Source organism: Lynx rufus, unplaced genomic scaffold (assembly GCF_022079265.1).
Source record: "Lynx rufus isolate CCGP_SWC_20201006 ecotype Redwood Valley unplaced genomic scaffold, mLynRuf1.p SCAF_21, whole genome shotgun sequence".
Taxonomy (NCBI): domain Eukaryota; kingdom Metazoa; phylum Chordata; class Mammalia; order Carnivora; family Felidae; genus Lynx; species Lynx rufus.
This window is the reverse complement of record NW_025814836.1, coordinates 24,110,891-24,130,738: the sequence shown is the minus strand read 5'-3', so window position 1 is coordinate 24,130,738 and position 19,848 is coordinate 24,110,891. Positions and strand designations below refer to the sequence as shown.

The 19,848-nt window shown below is 47.3% G+C and overlaps 2 protein-coding genes across 3 annotated transcripts in view; one reads left to right on the top strand and one right to left on the bottom strand.

Annotated features, from left to right (window-relative positions):
* The window catches only part of PDE8A (phosphodiesterase 8A), a 155,031-nt gene extending 137,838 nt beyond the window's left edge, over positions 1–17,193 (bottom strand). For both annotated transcript variants that reach the window (XM_047086839.1, XM_047086840.1), the window contains exon 1: positions 16,927–17,193. In XM_047086839.1, coding sequence (XP_046942795.1) covers positions 16,927–17,133 — 207 coding nt within the window. In that variant the 5' untranslated portion in view covers positions 17,134–17,193. The remainder of the gene's footprint in view (positions 1–16,926) is intronic.
* A 188-nt stretch (positions 17,194–17,381) lies between these two features.
* On the top strand, positions 17,382–18,113 carry LOC124517276 (translation initiation factor IF-2-like). Its single transcript, XM_047086615.1, has one exon. The coding sequence runs from the start codon at positions 17,382–17,384 to the stop codon at positions 18,111–18,113; it is 732 nt and encodes a 243-aa protein (XP_046942571.1).
* The last annotated feature ends 1,735 nt before the right edge of the window (positions 18,114–19,848 follow it).

The following is a 19,848-nucleotide window of genomic DNA, read 5'->3' as shown; positions in this document are numbered from 1 at the left end:
ATGAGTTACGAAGGTTTTTTTCCTGGGACATAATGGGGAAAAGGATTAACCTTATCATACATTATTAAAACATAAAGCTATAAAAATGAAATCAGTGCTGGGAATGCAAGCTGATGCAGCCACTCTGGAAAACAGTATGGAGATTCCTCAAAAAACTAAAACTAGAACTACCCTATGACCCAGCAATGGCACTACTAGGCATTTACCCACGGAATACAGGTGTGCTGTTTTGAAGGGACACATGTACCCCCATGTTTATAGCAGCACTATCAACAATAGCCAAAATATGGAAAGACCCCCAAATGTCCATTGATGGATGAATGGATAAAGAAGATGTGGTATATATATACAATGGAGTATTACTCGGCAATCAAAAAGAATGGAATCTTGCCATTTGCAACTACATGGATGCAACTAGAGGGTGTTATGCTAAGTGAAATTAGTCAGAGAACTTCATGTGACTTCATTCATATGAGGCCTTTAAGAGACGAAACAGATGGACATAAGGGAAGGGAAACAAAAATAATAAAAAACAGGGAGGGGGACAAAACAGAAGAGACTCATAAATATGGGGAACAAACTGAGGGTTATTGGAGGGGTTGTGGGAGGGGGGATGGGCTAAATGGTTAAGGGGCACTAAGGAATCTACTCCTGGAATCACTGTTGCACTATATGCTAACTAATTTGGATGTAAATTTTAAAAATTAAGAAATAAAATTAAAAAAAAAATATATATATATATATAATGAAATCAGTGCTGTAATAGTACGGGCAAAAATAGATAACCAGAAACAGATGACCCAAAGATGTGATCAAGGTGAAAGTATAAGCCTGTAGGGAATAAAAATAATTATTCACATAAAAAGTGCTGCAATAATAACTAGCTGTTCTGAAGTGCTAAGATCCTACCTCACACCAAAATATCCAAATACCCAAAATAAACGCCAGATTTAAAACACTAAATGTTGCAATTAAATAAACAGACAAAAAGTTTTAAACATATGAATACTTGACTATATCTGGATGAGTAAGGATTTAGGCTTAAAACAAAGTAAGAAAAATGAAAATTATCAGCGTAAGAGAAAAAGAATCCACTTATAAAGTCAAGCAAATTGAAGTAAAACACTAAATGTAAATTGAAAGTGTGTATGAAATATACATCAATTGCATAGTCTGGGTTTTTCTTAGTGACGTATTTTCTGGATCTATCCACTCAGTGACTCCAAAACGATGTTTCTCCTAGAATAATGAGTACTCTTAGCACCTGAACTGTAGTTTCCTACACCATTTCCCACTAACAGCAGCAGGGCACCCTGGAGCAAAGGCTCGTTGCTGGGCTGGGACAGGGAAGGTACAAGCTAAGCCTGGGACAACTGGTTGTGCTTTCAAAGATTAACAGAATCATGTTAAAAGAATACAGAAGTCGGGGCACCTGGGCGGCTCAGTTGGTTAAGCGTCCAACTTCGGCTCAGGTCGTGATCTCCCGGTACGTGGGTTCAAGCCCCATGTTGGGCTCAGTGCTGACAGCTCAGAGCCTGGAGCCTGCTTCCGATTCTGTGTCTTCCTCTCTCTCTCTCTCTCTCTCTACCACTTGCTTCTCTCTCTCTCTCTCTCAAAAATCAATTAAAAAAAAAAAAAAAAGAAAAGAAAAGACTATAATGGACCCAAACACATCCAACCAATGAAAATCCCTATGTCCACAATTACATTTTTTAAAGATGAAAAGTAAAAAAAACAAATAAAAACAACAACATATTCATTCCCATTGGAGGCAGCAACTCCTTAACTATTAAAACTGTTAATAAAGGGAAAAACTTACCCTGCCTCTTTAATAGGAACTATATTTTATAGCAATTAAATAGCCCTGGCCCCAGCTGATGAAGGAAACTTCTGCTTTACACAGAACATCAACTACTGCATGTAGAAAAGCAACTGAATTAGGAAACATCATTCATTAACCCTGATCAGAATTGCTATTTTAGATAATGATTATCAACTGGCGCTTTAAAAAAAAAAAAAAGGGGGCAGGGAAAAAAACCAAGGTGAATAGCCTCTGGTAAACTGCACATTCATATGGCGCCCAGTGCCACACAGATCGCTCTCTGGTCTTATGAGGGGAAACTGATGCAAGAGGCAGGGATCAGCTTCTCATCACCCTAACCCAGTGTGCAACCTGAGCATCCATAATGGTGGGTCAGTCAGATCTTCTGTGTCTTCTGATGGGATTCATGGATCACCAATGATGTGTTCTAGCCAAATATACGTAACTTTCATCCATTTTAGGTTCAACTTCCAGTTTACGAGAAATAGAGCAGAAAGAAAGCAAGCTAAATGACACCACAAGGAAACCAGAAGACAAATCCAGAAGTTAGGACAAAGTGGTCAGGTGTCTTTAACAGGTCAGTGTGACAAAAAGTAGGGGGAAGGGAAAAGGACGTGCTAGGTTAAAAGAGATGGAAGGATCTTACCAAGCAGATGCAGTGCAGAGGACATTTCTGAGATCACAGGGGTATCGGTGGAGTCTGTTATGGGTATGAGATAAAACACTACTAAAATGGAAATGTACAGATTGGCTAAAAAAAAGTCTATGGCAAAACAATATGTACTTATGGTGGTTCCTCAAAAAGTGAAAAGTAGAATCACCATATAACCTATCAGCTCCACTCCTGGGTGTATATATATTCAAAAGAATTGAAAGCAGGAACTTGAAGAGATCTGTATGACCATGTTCACAGCAGCACTATTTCGGATAACCAAAAGGCAGAAGCAACCGAAGTGTCCGTCAGTGGATGAAAGGATAAACAAAGGGTGGTATAAACACACAGTGGAGTGTTACTCGGCCTTAGAAAACACAATGAAATTCTGAGACAGGCTACAACACGGATGAATCCCCAAGACACATCAAGTGAATTAAGACAATCACGAAAGTACAAATACCCTATGATGCCACCTGTATGAGGTACCGAGAGCAGTCAAAAGTCGAATCGTGGCTGCCAGGAACTGGGCGGGGGGGGGGGGGGTGGGGGGGAGAAGGAATGAGGAGTTGGTATCTAATGGGTATGAGGTTTCAGTTTTGGAAGACGAAAAGGTTTTAGAGACAGGTGGCGATGATGGTCACACAAGAATGTGGTTGCACTTCATGCCACTGAACTGTACACACGAAAATGATGAAAATGGTAAATTTTATGTTAGAGTACGCTTCGCCATAATTTTGTTTTAAACAGTACATAGTATATGACCTGATTTCAGTGAAAAAAAATGTGCATATATGAACAGAAAAAGTCTGGAAGGATCCATGCTAACATGTTATAATAAATGATCTCTAGGTTGTGAAAACTGCATTTCAGCATTTCTTAATTTTCTACAACACCTGTACTATGTACTACTTCTGTAACAAAGATGATGCTGAATAAAGCAAACAGAAAAAGCATTCAGAGTGCTACATTTCATTATATATATATAATATATATAATTTTAAAAAACTACATTCAATAAAAAGGAAAAGGCTGGAGAAAAAGATCTGCAATAAGCATGAGATCAAAACTTAATTCCCAAGCATATTTAAAAAGCTTTTACAAATAAAAATTTTTAAACTCTAAAGCCCAAAGAGAGAAACAGGCAACAGGCTTGAACAAGGAAGCACCAGTTCCGCTGAAGAGGAAGTTCAAGGGTCCAAAACACTCTTGGGAAAAAAAAACAAAACAAAGATGATAAACAATAAATGAAATAAACTCAAATTAAAATACCAATAAAATACCATCTCTCACAATCAGATTGTTGACAGGAAAGCCTAACAAGCACTCTCAGGCGCTCCTGTGATATTAAAATGTGATCACATCTTTCTGGAGGGCAATTTAAGCATATATATCAAGAGCTTGTAAAAGTTACAATATTATGAACCACTGATACATGAAACACAGATAAAATCTCAAAAACAGACTGCTGAGTGTTCCCTAAGAGTACATACCTACTAAGTAATTCTGTGTGTGTATGTGTTTGTGCCCATGTGTGTTTGTTCCAGAACAGGCAAAGCTAATCTACGTGCGGAAAACAATCAGAAGGGTGCTCGCAGAGACTGTGGGGAAAGAGTACATGAGAAGGGGAATGTGGGAACTTTCTGGGGTGATGACAATGCTGTATACCTTGACAGAGGTTCAGATTACACAGATGCATTAGTCAAAATGCAGCAAATGTACAGTAAGTATTCGTGCATTTCACTGCAGTATGTAAATGTTACCTCAGAAGGAAAAAAATACTGAACTCTAATGATACGCATGTTGGAGCATTTAAGAGAAAGCGTGCTGATGTCTGCAATTATTTTAATTTTTTTTTTTAACATTTATTTACTTTTGGGAAACAGAGACAGAGCATGAACAGGGGAGGGGCAGAGAGAGAGAGAGAGAGAGATGGAATCTGAAGCAGGCTCCAGGCTCCGAGCTGTCAGCACAGAGCCCGACACGGGGCTCGAACTCATCATGAGCCATGAGATCGTGACCTGAGCCGAAGTCGGATGCTTAATCGCCTGAGCCACCCAGGCGCCTCGGTCTGCAATTATTTTAAAATGCATCAAAGAAAAAGGAGATGGATAGAAGGACGGGTAGTTGGATAGATGTGATAAAGCAAGTATAGTAAAATGCTAACGTAAAAATACAAGAGTTAGGTATACGAGTGTCCACCGTAAAACTCCTTCAAGAATGCTGCATATTTGGGGTAGCTGGCTGGCTCAGTCAGTAAAACATGTGGCTCTTGATCTCCAGGTCATAAGTTCAAGCCCCACAATGAATACAGAGAAGAAAGAAAAAGAAAGAAAGGAAGGAAGAAAGGAAGGAAGAAATAAAGAAGAAATGTTGTATAGTTGAGATTTTTCATAATATTAAGTGTTAAAAATACTAAAAAGTAGCGAAGAGCCATGAGGCAGCCTTCTGGAGTATTGGAAATGTTCTATCTCAATCTGTTTGTTATATGCGGCACACGTGGGTAAAATTTTAAGCTGTACACTTTAAGATTTTGTACACTTTGCTTCCTGCATTTACACCTCAGAAAAGTGTTTTAAATGAACAGCAATCAGAATTAGGACACTGAAGTGTGCATAATTGGGGCACCTGGCAGGCTCAGTCAGTAGATCATCCGACTTTTTTTTATTAAAAAAAATTTTTTAATGTTTATTTATTTGCTTTTGAGGGAAAGAGAGAGAGCACAAACAGAGGAGGGACAGAGAGAGAGGGAGACACAGAATCCAAAGCAGGCTCCAGGCTCTGAGCTGTCAGCACGAAGCCCGACGCCAGGCCTGAACCCATGAACCTCGAAGACCTAAGCCAAAGGTGGATGTTTAACTGACTGAGCCACCCAGGTGCCCCAGATTATCTGACTCTTGATCTCAGGGTCATGAGTTCAAGCCCCACATTGGGTACAAAGCCTATAATTAATTAATCAATTAATTTTTAAAAATAAAGTACATTTAATTAACATCCTCAAAGGATAAGGGAATATGCTGCAACCAAAACACATGAATAAGCAGTAATGAAGGGAACAAAGCATAAATCTTGAAGACAAAGACTGTCTGATCTAAGAGCTCCATGGGGCCAGAGAGCCAGGAGGCCTTGTGGGCTGAGTCAGAGAGCCTCAAGCCCAGGCTCAGCAGCCCTCTGGACTCCCGCACAGAGATGGGAAAAGGAAGCAGAGACACAGAGGACAGATCCAGAAGAGTCTACAACCCACCATCTGGAGAGAGCTGTAGAAGGAAAGGAGGAAATGCAAGAGGGACATTTGAGGAAATAATAGTTAAATGTTTCCTAGAGCTAAAGAACAAAACTGTTCAAAAACTCATTTTAATCACAGTTACTTAAAGTCATCTACATGGACATAGGAAACACACCACCATTTTCTGAGAAGTATCTCCTGATTGTACAATTTCAGTGATCCTTGCTCCTTTCCCTATTTTTCAAGTTGTCTGCAATGAACATGACTTTTACAATAAGGAAAGGTAACAGTTTACTTTTATAAAACAAATCCAGAATCAAGAGACAAGCGAGACTTCTCAAAATCTCCCACCTCTTGGGGCGGCTGGGTGGCTCAGTCGGTTGAGCGTCCGACTTCGGCTGAGGTCATGATCTCGCAGTTCATGGGTCCGAGCCCCACGTCGGGCTCTGTGCTGACAGCTCAGAGCCTGGAGCCTGCTTCGGATTCTGTGTCTCCCTCTCTCTGCCCCTCCCCCACTCACACACTCTCAAAAATAAATAAAAAATTAAAAAACAAACAGAAACCAACAACAACAAAACTTCCCACATCTCCTTCCTCTGGCTGCCGCCCTGTGCTATCACAGCGAACCTGCTTCTAAGTGCTCACCACAAACACGGGTACGTTACTTGATCTCTTTACATTTTTGCTTCTTTAGATCTTCAACAGGGACAATAAAATCCCCCCTTCCTGCCTCACAGGAGTTTGGGGAGCATCAAATGAGGTGATATATAAAACTAGCACTTGGTGAGCCACTGAGCGCTATACAAATGGCTACATGTTATCACAACTTCGAAGCTGGTAAACCCTAAAATGAGTCACCCTCCACCGCCAGCACCCCTCACTCCCCAAATCCAATCTGTCCTCTGGCCTACCAGCTTTTCCTTTGCTCATTCCCTCCTTCTCAACCCACTGCATGACATGAATTATACCTGGTCTTATCTTGTGCCCAAACCACGGCCCCAGGCCCTGCCTTCCCTCACCCACCCCTCACAACTTCCTCCTAAACCTTCACCTTCATAAAATACGCTTATTTTATAAGGACCCTGCTGAAAACAAGAAGCCTTTGGGAGTTGTCAAGGTTTGTAGGATGGACTTCACAATCTCTTCACCCTGGCTTTTCGGTCCTCCCTCCCACACAGGGTCAAGTTCCTCAAATTCTGCAACAAGCCAACACCTCCCACCCCAGGCAATCCCCCATCCTGTACCTATCTAGGTCCTCCCGGCCTTTCCCAGGCAGAGGGGAAGGGGTTGACCGGGGCTCACTCTGCACCTTTTGACCAATCCAGATCTAGCTCCTGCCAGTTCTCTAAACACCCTCTCCATTCCTCGGGTGCAATCCTCACTTCCGGGTCAGAGGCCTGCCCCCCTCCCTTTCCTTATGCCCTGAGGGCAGGGCCTGGCAAAGTCCTCTGACATCCTCTATACTAGGCCCTGGAATTGATCTGCTGATCATTCTAGTACTTAAACTTTCTTTGCCTAACTGGATTTCATAGGAATTATTTCTTCAGTTCTCTTTGTAGCTTTGATATCTATGTGTATATCATATCTTTTTTTTTTAATTTTTTTTAACGTTTTATTTTTGAGACAGGGAGAGACAGAGCATGAACGGGGGATGGTCAGAGAGAGAGGGAGACACAGAATCTGAAACAGGCTCCAGGTTCTGAGCAGTCAGCACAGAGCCCTACGCGGGGGCTCGAACTCACGGACCGTGAGATCGTGACCTGAGCCGAAGTCGGACGCTTAACCGACTGAGCCACCCAGGCACCCCTGTGTATATCATATCTATTCCCACATAAGATACTGTTTAGCTATTATGCTTTAAATAAAAAGCTGTGCTTCATAAATTCTTCTATAACTTCTTCCTCTCAACATTAAGTTTTTGAAATTGACCTATGTTGATACCTACAGCTATAAACCATTCATTTTCAAAGCTATAAAATATCTCTTTGAGGGGCGCCTGGGTGGCGCAGTCGGTTAAGCGTCCGACTTTAGCCAGGTCACGATCTCGCGGTCCGTGAGTTCGAGCCCCAGGTCGGGCTCTGGGCTGATGGCTCAAAGCCTGGAGCCTGTTTCCGATTCTGTGTCTCCCTCTCTCTCTGCCCCTCCCCCGTTCATGCTCTCTCTCTGTCCCAAAAAAAATAAATAAATGTTGAAAAAAAAAAATTAAAAAAAAAAATATCTCTTTGATATATTTGAGTACCTCACAACTTATTTATCCATTATATCGTTGATGGATATTTAATAAAACATTTGCTATTAGAAGCAATGCTATCATGAACATTCCTGTGCATGTTTCTAGCTCACATGTGTTAAGTTTCTAGAGTGAGGCTGCTTGGTCACAGGGTCATACAATCAACCGTACCTGGTAATGACAATGGTCTTCCCCAGTGGATGAAATACTTCTACCTACAGCGCTGAAGATTGCCTCAAAATACTGTCAAGCGTTTAAATGTTTGCCAATTCATGGGTGTAAAATGTTATTTCACTGTGGCTTTAATCTGCATTTCCCCAATGGGGTCAAACATCTTTTCATGTGTTTATTAGCCATTTGGTTTCCTCTATAATAACAGGCCCGTTCCTGTCTTTAACTGTTTTTCAACCTGGCTGTCTTTTTCTTAATTGACGTGCAGGAGTTCTATATATTCTGGGTGCTCATCCTTTATTGGTATTGTGTGTTACAAATTTCTTCTTCCAGACGATGGCTTTCCTTCCTTTTCACTCTCTTTTGATGAGAAGTACTTTAAGGTAGTTGAATTTATCAACCCTTTCCTTTCTGGTACATCGTTTGTGTAAGTTGTTTAATAAACCCTTCCTTACCCAGAGGTCATGAAAGGATTTATATTTCCTTTTAAGAAAAAAGTGTTAAAAACTTCAAAAAGGAAGTTATATAAGTGGTCCATAAGCACATAAAAAGTACTCAAAATTATTAGCCATCGAGGAAATGCAAGTCAAAACCACAATGAGAAACCACTATACATCCACCAGGATGGCTAAAATTAGGAACCTGGTAACACCAAACTGTGGCAAGGATGTGGAGCAACCGAACCTTTACTACCCTTTGTTGGCAGGAGTGTGAAATTGTAGAACCACCTCGGGAAAGGTCAGGCAGCTTCCTAAAAAGCTGAACATACAGCTATCCTATGATCCCGCAACTCTGCTTGGTATTTCCCCAAGAGAAATGAAAGCATATGTCCACAAGATAATTTCTACTAGAATATTCACAGCAGCTTTATGCATAATCGCCAAAAATCAGAAACAGCCCTGTTGTTAACCATCACAAGAGAATGGAGAAGTGGAATGGGATGGAGTCCTACAGCAGAATACGACTCAGCAAGAAAAAGAACAGGCTACTGATGCATGTGACACAGACCAATCACAGAAATACTGGGCTAAGTGCAAGGAGCCTTACACAAAAGAATACATGTTTTAAGATTCTATTCCTATGAAGCCTAGAATAGGCAAAAAAAAAAAAAAAAAAAAAAAAAAATATATATATATATATATATATATATATATATATATATATATATATAATGGCTAAAAATCACATCAATGGCTGCTGGTAGGTGGGGTTAGGAATGGGGAAGGAGCACGACCTGAGAACTTGCTGGGGGCACAGTAGTATTCCGCATCTGGGCAGAAATCTGCATTTAGATGGTGCATACATTTGTCAAACAAAAAGGAAACAAATTTATGGGGCGCGTGGGTGGCTCAATTAAGCAGTTAAACATCAGACTTTGGCTCAGGTCACGAACTCTCAGTTCCTGAGTTCGAACCCTGCATCGGGCTCTGCACTGACAGCGTGAAGCCTGCTTGGGATTCTCTCTCTGCCCCTCCCCCCCCCCCACATGTTTTCTCTCTCTCTCAAAATAAATAAACTTAAAAAAAAAAAGGAAACAGGGGCGCCTGGGTGGCTCAGTCGGTTAAGCATCTGGCTTCGGCTCAGGTCGTGATCTCGCAGTTTGTGAGTTCGAGCCCCGCATCGGCTCTGTGCTGACAGAGCATTTTGGGAGCATCTGGGTGGCTCAGCTGGTTAAGCTTCCAATTCTTGATCTCAGCTCAGGTCTTAATTTCAGAGTGAGTTCGAGCCCTGCATTGGGCTCTGTGCTGGATGTGAAGCCTACTTCAAAACAAAACAAAACAATTAAAAAAAGTTTTTTTAAACATTTATTTATTTTTGAGAGACAGAGACAGAGCATGAGCAGGGGAGGGGCAGAGAGAGGGAGACACAGAATTTGAAGCAGGTTCCAGGCTCTGAGCTGTCAGCAACAAGCCTGACGCGGGGCTCGAACTCACAAGCCATGAGATCATGACCTGAGCCGAAATCGGATGCTTAACCAACTGAGCCATCCGGGGGCCCCACAAACAAACAAATTCTGAACTCTAGTAAGTGACAGGTGTACTGAAGTGTTCAAGGATTAAGTATACTGATATGTGGAACTTTGAAATGCATGCAAAAATAAAACAGATTGCAATGGAAAAAGGCACAGAAAGATGTGACAAAGCAAATACAGGAAAACACTCACTGCAGCATCTAGGAGGCAGGGAGAAGGGGGTATACATTCTTTCAACTTTGCTGTAGGTTTGAAAATTTTCACAATATCAAAGGACAAAAACATATTTTCAAATGGAAGAGACCGGCTTTAAAAAATAAGATCTATTTGGGGCGCCTGGGTGGCTCAGTCGGTTAGGGGTCCAACATCGACTCAGGTTATAAGCTCATGGTTTGTGGGTTTGAACCCCGCGTCAGGCTCTGTGCAGACAGCTTGGAGCCTGGAGCTTGCTTTTGATTCTGTGTGTGTACCTGTGTGTGTGTGTGTGTGTGTGTCTCCCCTCCCCTGCTCATGCTGTCTCTCTCTCTCAACAATAAACATTAAAAAAAATTTTTTTTAAATAAGACCTGTATCAGCAAAGTCTGCCTTTGAGAAAGGTGACTGAAAAAAACAGATCAATCCTTACATGTGATAGTGCCTTGGGAGTTTGCAAAACACTTTTACACCAATTATTTTAAGTGATCCTCACCAAAACCTGGGTATTCTAGCCTCATTTACACTTGAGGAAACTTGGGATCAGAATCTGGCAAATATCACACAGCAGGTGCCCGACAGAGCTGGACCTAAAAGCGAAGGTCTCAGGTGCTTCTTCCTGGGTTCCTTCAAACACACCTCACTGGGGAGCTGCCATCATCTCCAAAAGGCTGAAGGCCACACGGAAACTGCCCACGTGCCACTAGCTCTTTGGGTTGTCGCACGAGCAGAGTGACAGGAGCTGAAGGGGCTACGGTCGCTAGCAGCGCGGGCAAGAGACACGAGCAGACAGTGAAACAGCGCGACTCAACACCCCAAATCTACTCCAAACCCATTCAGAACAAAAGCACTGGCAGGCCGCACACTGAGCTCTCTGAGGCCATCTTCAAACCTTAGGGACCTCTGTGACATCCTTCCCGTCTGGGTGGACGGACAACCTGCGTACGGTGCCTAAGACACTGCAACACAAAACTTGTCACAACACTTCTCTGACAAGACGCTCCGCCACTCTCCTTTCCAGAGCAGAACCACAGGAGAACAGAAGGAGGGGACCCAGGAACATGGCTCAACGCGAACGCGGCCAAAACTGAAGGCAAAAGCTTTTAGTAACCACCCCGCACATTAATCACTGGCTGCAGGGTATTTTGGCTTTTTGTTAAAGCACATACAACACACCCCGACACTTTTTGTTAAACAAGGTGAACTAGACCTGTGGAACGTGAACGAAAGCCCTTTCGGCCTTAGAGACCGTGTATTATTTATCCAAACATTCACTGAGTGCGCCAACCACTTCGGGAAATGTAATGAAACCAAGACAGAGTCCTTGTCCTCAAGAGGCCTGTAATCCAGCAGGAGGCTCAGGACAGATCTCCCAGGCCTACTCGGCCTACAGGGGAAGATCTAAGAGCAGAGAAAAGAGAGTTCAAGTACAACCAGAGGCTCAAGAAAGATTTCAGCTGGGCCTTGAAGATGCAGACATGCAGAGCTGGGGGTGGGGAGTGTGGTGCTCTGGGCAAAGGCTGATGGGAAGAAATAGCTCCGAGGGGGCTCCTGGCTAAGGAAGGCCACCTGAAGCCTGAGCAGGAGGAAGGGAAGGTGAAAAGGACTCCCGAGGGATGCCTGCCAACTCTTGTCAGAGAGCAAAGAGAACAAATTAGAGGGCCCCACAGACGTCTGACTTCGGGAGTTAGCTGGGGCAGGGCCTAATATGGCTGCGACTCTCACGAGAGCAGGCACCCAAGGGAGGGCTGAGTCAGTTTCCCCAGCAAGTCATGACTTAACAAAACCCTGATAATGTGCATTCAGGACGCCTGCTCAAAACCCAGGTGGACCTGTGACACCTGCAGCCTGGCAGAAAGCCAGAGGATGGGAAATGTAACGGAGAGAGGGAGTTAACAGAGAACAGCCCAGGAGCAATGGGTTTGAATCCCTAACTGTATACGCCTAACTGTAAAAGCGTGGGTGAGTTTCCAACCTACAGCGTCTTATCTGCAAACGGGAAACGACACCCGTCATCTCCCAGGATTGCACGGATTACGTGAGATAACATCGGTAATATATACATGCAGCACAATGCCCACAACATCAAAAGCATCCAAGGAACGGTGGGTATTGCGTCTATGAGTAGTCTGCACTCCAGGAACTTCCGAGTCCGGGCCTCCTACCACACTTCACGGTATTGAGAAACCAGGCTGAAGCCACTGACCTTGGACAAGACCAAAGGATTACTCATGTCCTAAGCAACTTCTCCCTCGGTTCTTTGATTTTTAATTAAAAAAAAAAAAATCTGTCCTTTAAGGCATTTTAGGTTATCCTGAGACATCTGCCTCACCCTGTACACTCACATCATGAACCTTCTGGTACAAGGGGAAAAACCAGTGTCATGAGCCACTTCACAGGGAGCATCTGTGCCAGAAGGGACCACAGGCCTCATCCCAGCCCTCACAAGGAGGGTCTAGGCTAGCCCAGCGCCAATCTGGGCTGATGAGAGTTGTGACACTCAAAACATTTATCTTAAGAAACACACTTCAAGTTACAGGGTAATGACAGCGCTAGAACAGTTTAGAATATGCATGCAAAGTATCATATACATAATAAGAGTTCAAGAAAATATAAAAAGCATTATCTTTGTAGCCAGTCCTAGCCAGATAATAAGATTCTATATACCGAAAGGCTTAAGGACACAATGATGAGAGAAGGGATGGCCCTGAGCCACAGAGATAAATGACAGTTACTCATTCCAGGAAAGAAAGTTAGGTCTCACTTTGTCAACTACACCTTCAGAAGGAAACTTTCAATAATTCCATAATCCACCAAGAATCAGTGACCCCTAATGGGGGGCGGGGGGGGGGGGAGGAGGGGAAATCAGGCAGATCACACAAACAGAAATTTGCTTCAGTTAGGGAAATATAAAAATTTCATTAATGCGCTCTGTACATTAAGAGCAGGCGACAAATTTTATTCCATGGCTAAGAAACACCAAGAAACCACTAAACTCTGGATGAGCAGGCTGGTTAGTTTGGCCAGTTTTGAGGAAGAAGGAAAGAAGGGGAAGGTAGTGAAAAATCAGAGAAAATCGGGCGAAGGAAAAGGGAAGGACAGAAGCAGACTAGAGACAGAACGGAGAGTCCGTGTGAGCGGATTCTGAGCGCTGAAGCCAGCAACCCTTGGTGACAGGTTAGTGGAGAGCCACACTACTGTCACCTGTTGTGTACTGCCCGCCCAGCTGCACTAATCCTTAAATCTGTGGAGGGAGATCTACCCTGCTCACCAGGGTGGAAATATATTATTCCCTGGTATAAATGCTCCTAAGGGGCAATAACCAGAAACTTCCATAAAACCAAATCTAAATCCTTCAGCCTCCACTCTAGTTAAAACCGGTTTCTACTTCCTTTATATGGGCTGGGTGCATTTTCCACTTCAATGGCCTGGTTCACACAATTCTTAATTCAACAGATGTCTGTGGAAGGCCCACTACGTGGGGGGGGGGGGGGAGGCAGCAGTGAACAAAACAGACGTGACTGTCATCCTCACAGAACTGGTTAGTGACAAATGGTGGGGGACAGGGAGTGGGGGGGAGGCATGGATCATAGCAGTACAAGGGGCCACTTGCAAAAAGGAGGGGGCCTAGGCTCTCCCCTGACACCCCTGCCCCCACGCTCAAATCTTTCAAGGTCAACTCAAGTCCTAGCTAAGGAGAGGGAAAACCAAATAAATCCAAAGGCTGACAAGAAAATATGGAAATGTTACAGTTAAAGCTCACGCTGATTAAAAACCAAACGAAACTCTAAGTGTTCAAACTGAAGACAGCATTCATTATCTGTCACCACATAGACCGTAACTCCCGAAATGAGTAAACAGAACGTTTTTAGTAATACTTAAATAAGTTCATAAAGATGACCCAGCCTAATGTATTCCAAGGCCCTGAAGTACCTTTGGAATCATTAAGAAGCAAATTACATTTACTATGTTTTAATGTTCAGTATATTTCTTGTACTTTGAATATTGGGATCATGTGAGGGATCATGTCCTAACATGTGGCCCAAGACATACCTCAATAAAAAGGCTCTATAACCAAACAAGTTTGGGAACTGCTGACACTCTGAACGCCATTTGGCGATTCCCAGCGTATTTTAGGAAATTCAGTTTTCTGACAAATCCTGCATAAACTTAGTCTGAGCCAGTATTGCCCACACTCATTTGGACATGGCTCCTTTTCTTCATTTAATACCTATTAACAGTCAACAAACTGCTCAGGGAACACATGGGGGATACACTACGGTGTAGGGGACGTGCCGCGTCATCAACTTGAAAACGCGATTATCCGTCTCCCGAGCGTTTTGATGAACTGATGTTTCCTATGTAGGCTAGTAAAATACAAAAACTTCCCCAATGAAATTCTTTTTGAAATTCACTCGGTGAGATGTTTACTGCATTTTTAAGACAAAACATTTTTCAATGAACCAAAATTGGATCTTAGTGTTTTAATTATAAAGGAACTCAAATTAATCGTATAACGACTTGAGTTTGCTAAATTACTGGAAGCTTATCTTCTCTAAACACGTAGTTTTAGATTTCTAGAGTACATTTGATACTTCATTGTAAAAGATGCATCCTGTTAAAAAATAAAACATGCTGATATTTACCTCTGCCCTATTACCTGAAATGCCTAAATACAAATATCTGTAACTGAGATGTGTATCAACACATGTACAGTTTGTGAATAACAAGCATTTCTGTGGTTGTGGTGTTGTTATTTATAATGGGATTCCTCCTCTGGAAATACTATTATTACCTTAAACCGTATACTGGAGGTTTTAGGGAATAAAATTCCAGTGACTGAAAAGCTTCATCATTCAGTTAACCATAAAGAACCAAGTTCGACACATTCATTTAGCACCTACTATATGCATGCCAATGGATTAGGCACTGTAACGATCCACGCTATCTTTCTGGGCCTCAACTCAAGACAGTGGTCTGACAATGGGACAGAATATGTAAGACTCAAATCAGGGGCTCTTCAGACACTGTGGACAGCGGAAGAACATACCTGCTGCCCTGGAGATGCTAACAAGACACACAGGTGAATTTTAGGACACCTACACCACCATAAAAAGGCCAGTAAGACACAGGGCCTCTTTCTACAAGTGCTGGTTTGGTGACCTAAAAGGTCATTATTAGTTAATGCAAGATAACGAATATTAGATGTGGGTCAAAAATGTGAAAGCCCTTGTTAATTCCATATTCAATTTCACTTGTGTAATGCTTTTTTTTAAGCCAATGAGGTAGGCTTAAAGTAGAAGCATCACACGGATATTAAGAGCAGCTTGGATTAACAGCCTAAAACCATCTCAGGTGTCTTCAACAATCTGTAGAAGGAATCCCAACGTCTGCTAATCAGAACAAAGTTAAGACTTTCACAGAGGGTACTGGAGGGGTGGGGAAATCACTTCAGCTAGGTTACGCAACACTAGAAAAAGACTTTTCAGTTTCGTATAGAAAGAGCGTCGTGGACGACTGCTAGAAATTTAACACAGAAAGTGAACAAACGGTATCAAACTTGGGAGGTCTAGCCATCTCCGGTGAGCAAGAAAATCCAGACAATTCTGCAAATGACTTTTAAAAAGCAGCCGCAACGAGAGGGGAGGATGATCAACACTCTGAGGCCATGCACAGCAGAATTCTTTCTTCTGGTTTAATTAAACATAAATGCGTGAATTCCAGCTCTAAAATTTCAAATCCAAGAACTGGAAAGCCGCCGCTGTGTGTCTTCATGAACATCTTTTCCCTTTTTTCCATTATTGTCCCTTTAGAAAAATCTTAACAAACAGTAAAGCCCAGAAACTTTGACAAAACATAAGCCAAGGCGATACACGCCGGAGAAGACACACAATTCTGAAAAACAGTCACAAAATGTCCTAGTAAGACTACTTAATAAAAAATTAACTTTGTTCTGCTGAATGCTTCAAACGTCGCGTGTCTAATAGTATTTTCTCATTACATATGCTTTAAATACACCACGTATGCTAATAACCGTGAACCTCAAATACGTGTGCATTGAAGCAGAGCTGTTGTGGCTTCAGATTACATTTTAATAGTCCCAAAGAAACTGGGAAATTGCAACCGCATGCATGTGCAAAGCTGACGGAGGGGAAAACAAAACAGGGTGGTAGGACCCAGCGCCTCGGCTTCCCAGTGCTAGCCGCCCTTCCCTTAACATCACGAGAACCCAAAGAACAAAGTTCACGCTGATTTAACGTTTCTGGGGCGCGCCACCATATCCCGGGGGTTCCCCGCTCTTGGAAGGCGAATTGACTCGAGCGCCCCGGTCAAGTTCACGGCGGGCCCCGCCAGCTGAGACTTAGGACGGGTCCCGGGAACCGACGCCGCGGCTCGGAGGGCGTCCCGATCGCAACCCTACCCAGGAGGGTCCGAGGACGCGCGGCTCGGTCTGCCCTCGGGACGCTGCCCCGGCCAGCGGGCGCTGGCGCCCGTCAAAGTGACCCAAAGCCCGGCGAGAGGGCACGCGGCCCGGGAGGGCGCCCCGCCCGGCCCCGCCGCGGGAAAGTTGCCGCCCGGCCGGGCCCGACTTTCGCCGCGGACCGCGGACCGCAGCCCCTGAGCCCTCCCCCGCCCCGGCCGCCCGCCCGGCGCCCCTTACCTTCCTGCCGCTGCCGTCGCGAGGCTCGGACTCCGCGAGGCCGGCACCGCGGGCCCCGGGCGAGGCGGTGGTCTTCTGGCCGGGTGGGAGGCGCGGCCCGGCGGGCGGCGGCGGCGCGGCGGCGGCGCCCGGCGCGTCCTCGGCCTCCTTGCCGCCGTGGTACGCCGCCCGGCCCTCGGAAATGTGGATGCTCGGTGCGCAGCCCATGCTGGCGGCGGCGCGGCGGACACGCTGGCGGGCAGCCGCGATCCGGTCAGCAAACGGCCCGCCCGGCGCCTCGGGGCCGCCGCGGGCGCCGTGTCATCGCCGCCTGGGCGGGCGGCGGCGAGCGCGGGTCTCGCGTCAGGAAGTGCGGCCGCCCCTTTTATCGCGGTGCGGGCGCGGCGGCGGCGGCGGCGGCGGCGCTGGGGAGGGGGCGCTGGGGCGGGCGGCGCGCCGCGGCCGCCCCTCCGAACATGCCCTTCCTGAGGCGGGAGCCGCCGGCCGCCTCCCTCACATCGCCGCGCTCGCCTGGCCGCGCCGCGCTTCCGGGGAATTTCGGGGGAGGAGATTTGCGCTCTCCCAACCCGGGAGCGGGCAAGTCCGCGCCGCGCGAGCGACACCGCCCTGGCCGCGGGGCGGCGCGACCCCCGGGGGAGGTGCGCTCCCCGCCGCGCCCGCCGCCGCCTCCCCGGGCCCGCAGCCCGCGCCGCTCCGCCCGCTGGGCCGCCGCCCCGCGAAGAAACGCCCCTGGTCCGAGCGCCGGCGGCGGGGAAGACTGGCCCGCGCGCTCCCGCCTTTGCGGGGTGGGGGGGGGCGGGGGTCGAAGGACGCCCGTCGGGGCGACGAGGCCGCGGCCGGCCGTGTGGGGGACAGAGCCGTCGCCTCCAGCCGGGTCTGGGGCCGCGCCGTCGAGAAGCGCGGAAGCGGCTGCGCTCGCCGGTCTGCTGCGGGCGGCGCGGCTCCGGCTCCGGCTCCGCGCTCCGGGCCGGGTCTTGCGGGCAGCACGCCGCGCCCAGCCCCCAGCGGTGACCTCCAGCGGGTGCTGGCGTCAATGCAAAGCAGCCGGGGCGCCCGCCGCCACCTCCCGGCGCCGCGGAAGAGTGAGCATGCGCGGCCACGACGGGAGGGGGCGCGCGGCCCGGCTGCCGAGAGGAGGAAAGCGACTCGCCCAAGGACACACGACCGCCTCGGGCCTGAGGCCATAAAAATCCGGACCGCTGGGTTCGAATCCCGGTCCCGTAACTTAGCAGCTACTTGACTTCGGTCAGGCCACTACCGCTGAGCCTTGGACCTCTCATTCACTGACGAGGCCCGTGGAAGGACCTCCGTTTGGGGCCGGCGGGGGGGTGGGGTGGCAAGGAAGGCACCCGAACTCCGGGTCCCGGGCGGGTGCGGTCTGGGCGTTACGCCGGGGCCCGCAGTGCCCGTGCGTTCCCTCTAGAGCCCAGACCTGGAGAGCCAACGCCTGGCTGGCTGCACTGGCGACCCGGAGGCGGCAGTGTCGAGAACTGTGTTTCGTGGCAGGCGGGGGCGGGGGGGGCGGGGGCATTTTCCTCCCCTCACCTGGTGCCCAGGACTCCAGAGGCTCCCGACCTGCAGGCACACCGTGCAAAGTGGGGCCTGTGAAGAGCTGTCAGAACCGCAACTCACCCCACACACCACCACTAGCTCTCTGTGTGACCTTGGGCGAGTCACACAACCTCTCTGTGCCTGAAGCTGCAACCCCAGCCCTTTCGAGGACGACGCTCCTGGGTGTCCGACATCACGCACCCCGCAGCGGCCCACCTCGGGCCTGCCCCCCACTCTCTCCCCTCCGTGTGGTTCCCGGTCCGGGGAGACCCCAGCGAGGGCGATCCCCCTCCTTTCCTCTCCCGCCGTCCACACCTTTCCTAACGCGGCCCCGCGGCGACCCAGAGATGCCGCCGCTCACGCCTCGGACCGGCTACCGTGAAGCCCCGGAGGCGTACTCCGGACTGGAGTCCCCGCCGTGGCGCTGGGACGGCGGCACCGGCTCAGGTGCCGGGTCGCCTGCGCCGCCCGAGCCTCAGGACGCCAGGGAGCCCGAGATCCGCAGCCCCGGAGCTTCTCGAGGCGCAATCTTCCGGGCCCGAGGTACCCACCGGGCGGTTTCCCGACGGCGGCGGACCCGAGAGCGGCTCGGTGCTATCAGCCCTCTTTACGAGCCGAGCTGGCCCAAAGCCCTGGCACGTGACTCCATTATCAAATTTAAGCACGTTTAGCAGTAATTACATTTATGCCTCCCTACCTTATAAAAGTACCACCGGCTCAATGATGTCTTGAAAGACACAGGAAAAGTTTCTTACTATCACCCGTTACTCCACCTAAACTGTAGACTGTTTTCTGCCTCTGTTCTGCAGATTTTAGAAGGTCAATTTTCCGGGCATAATCTGGACTCTTCTGAATAAAGAGTAATTCATGAAGAGAACGCTTTGAACCACCAGAGTGCATGAAAGCCTATCGTCCGCCCTCTGCCCTCCCTGCCTCGCCAAGAAGAGAGGCCTTGGTGACTCCGCGCGCGCTGACCTTGCCTTCTCAGGCTCCAGGCTGTTTCAGCCCTCTCTGGCCCCTCCCTTCGCAAGCAGCACCTCGGTGCCCTAGCCTATCCTTGAAAGCCCTGTGCTAGTTACGGGGTTTGGGGTTGCTTTTTCCTGTGCCCACTCTGCTGGTCAGCCCACCCTGGGCTGCCCAGGCGATGTCAAGCTGGTCAGAGACCTGCCTGATGGCAGTGTTGACTGATTTCCTGCTCTGCCATTTGGGGATCCTGAGGCTAAAAAGGACGCAGGGCCAGACAGGAAAGGAGTCATCCGCCTGCTTCTGGGGTCACCGACAGCAACCCCCACTCACTTCTTTCCACACTCAGGAACTCTACCTGGGTCGCTCGGGGAAGTCACAACCCCCCTCCGCATCCCAGCTTCAAGC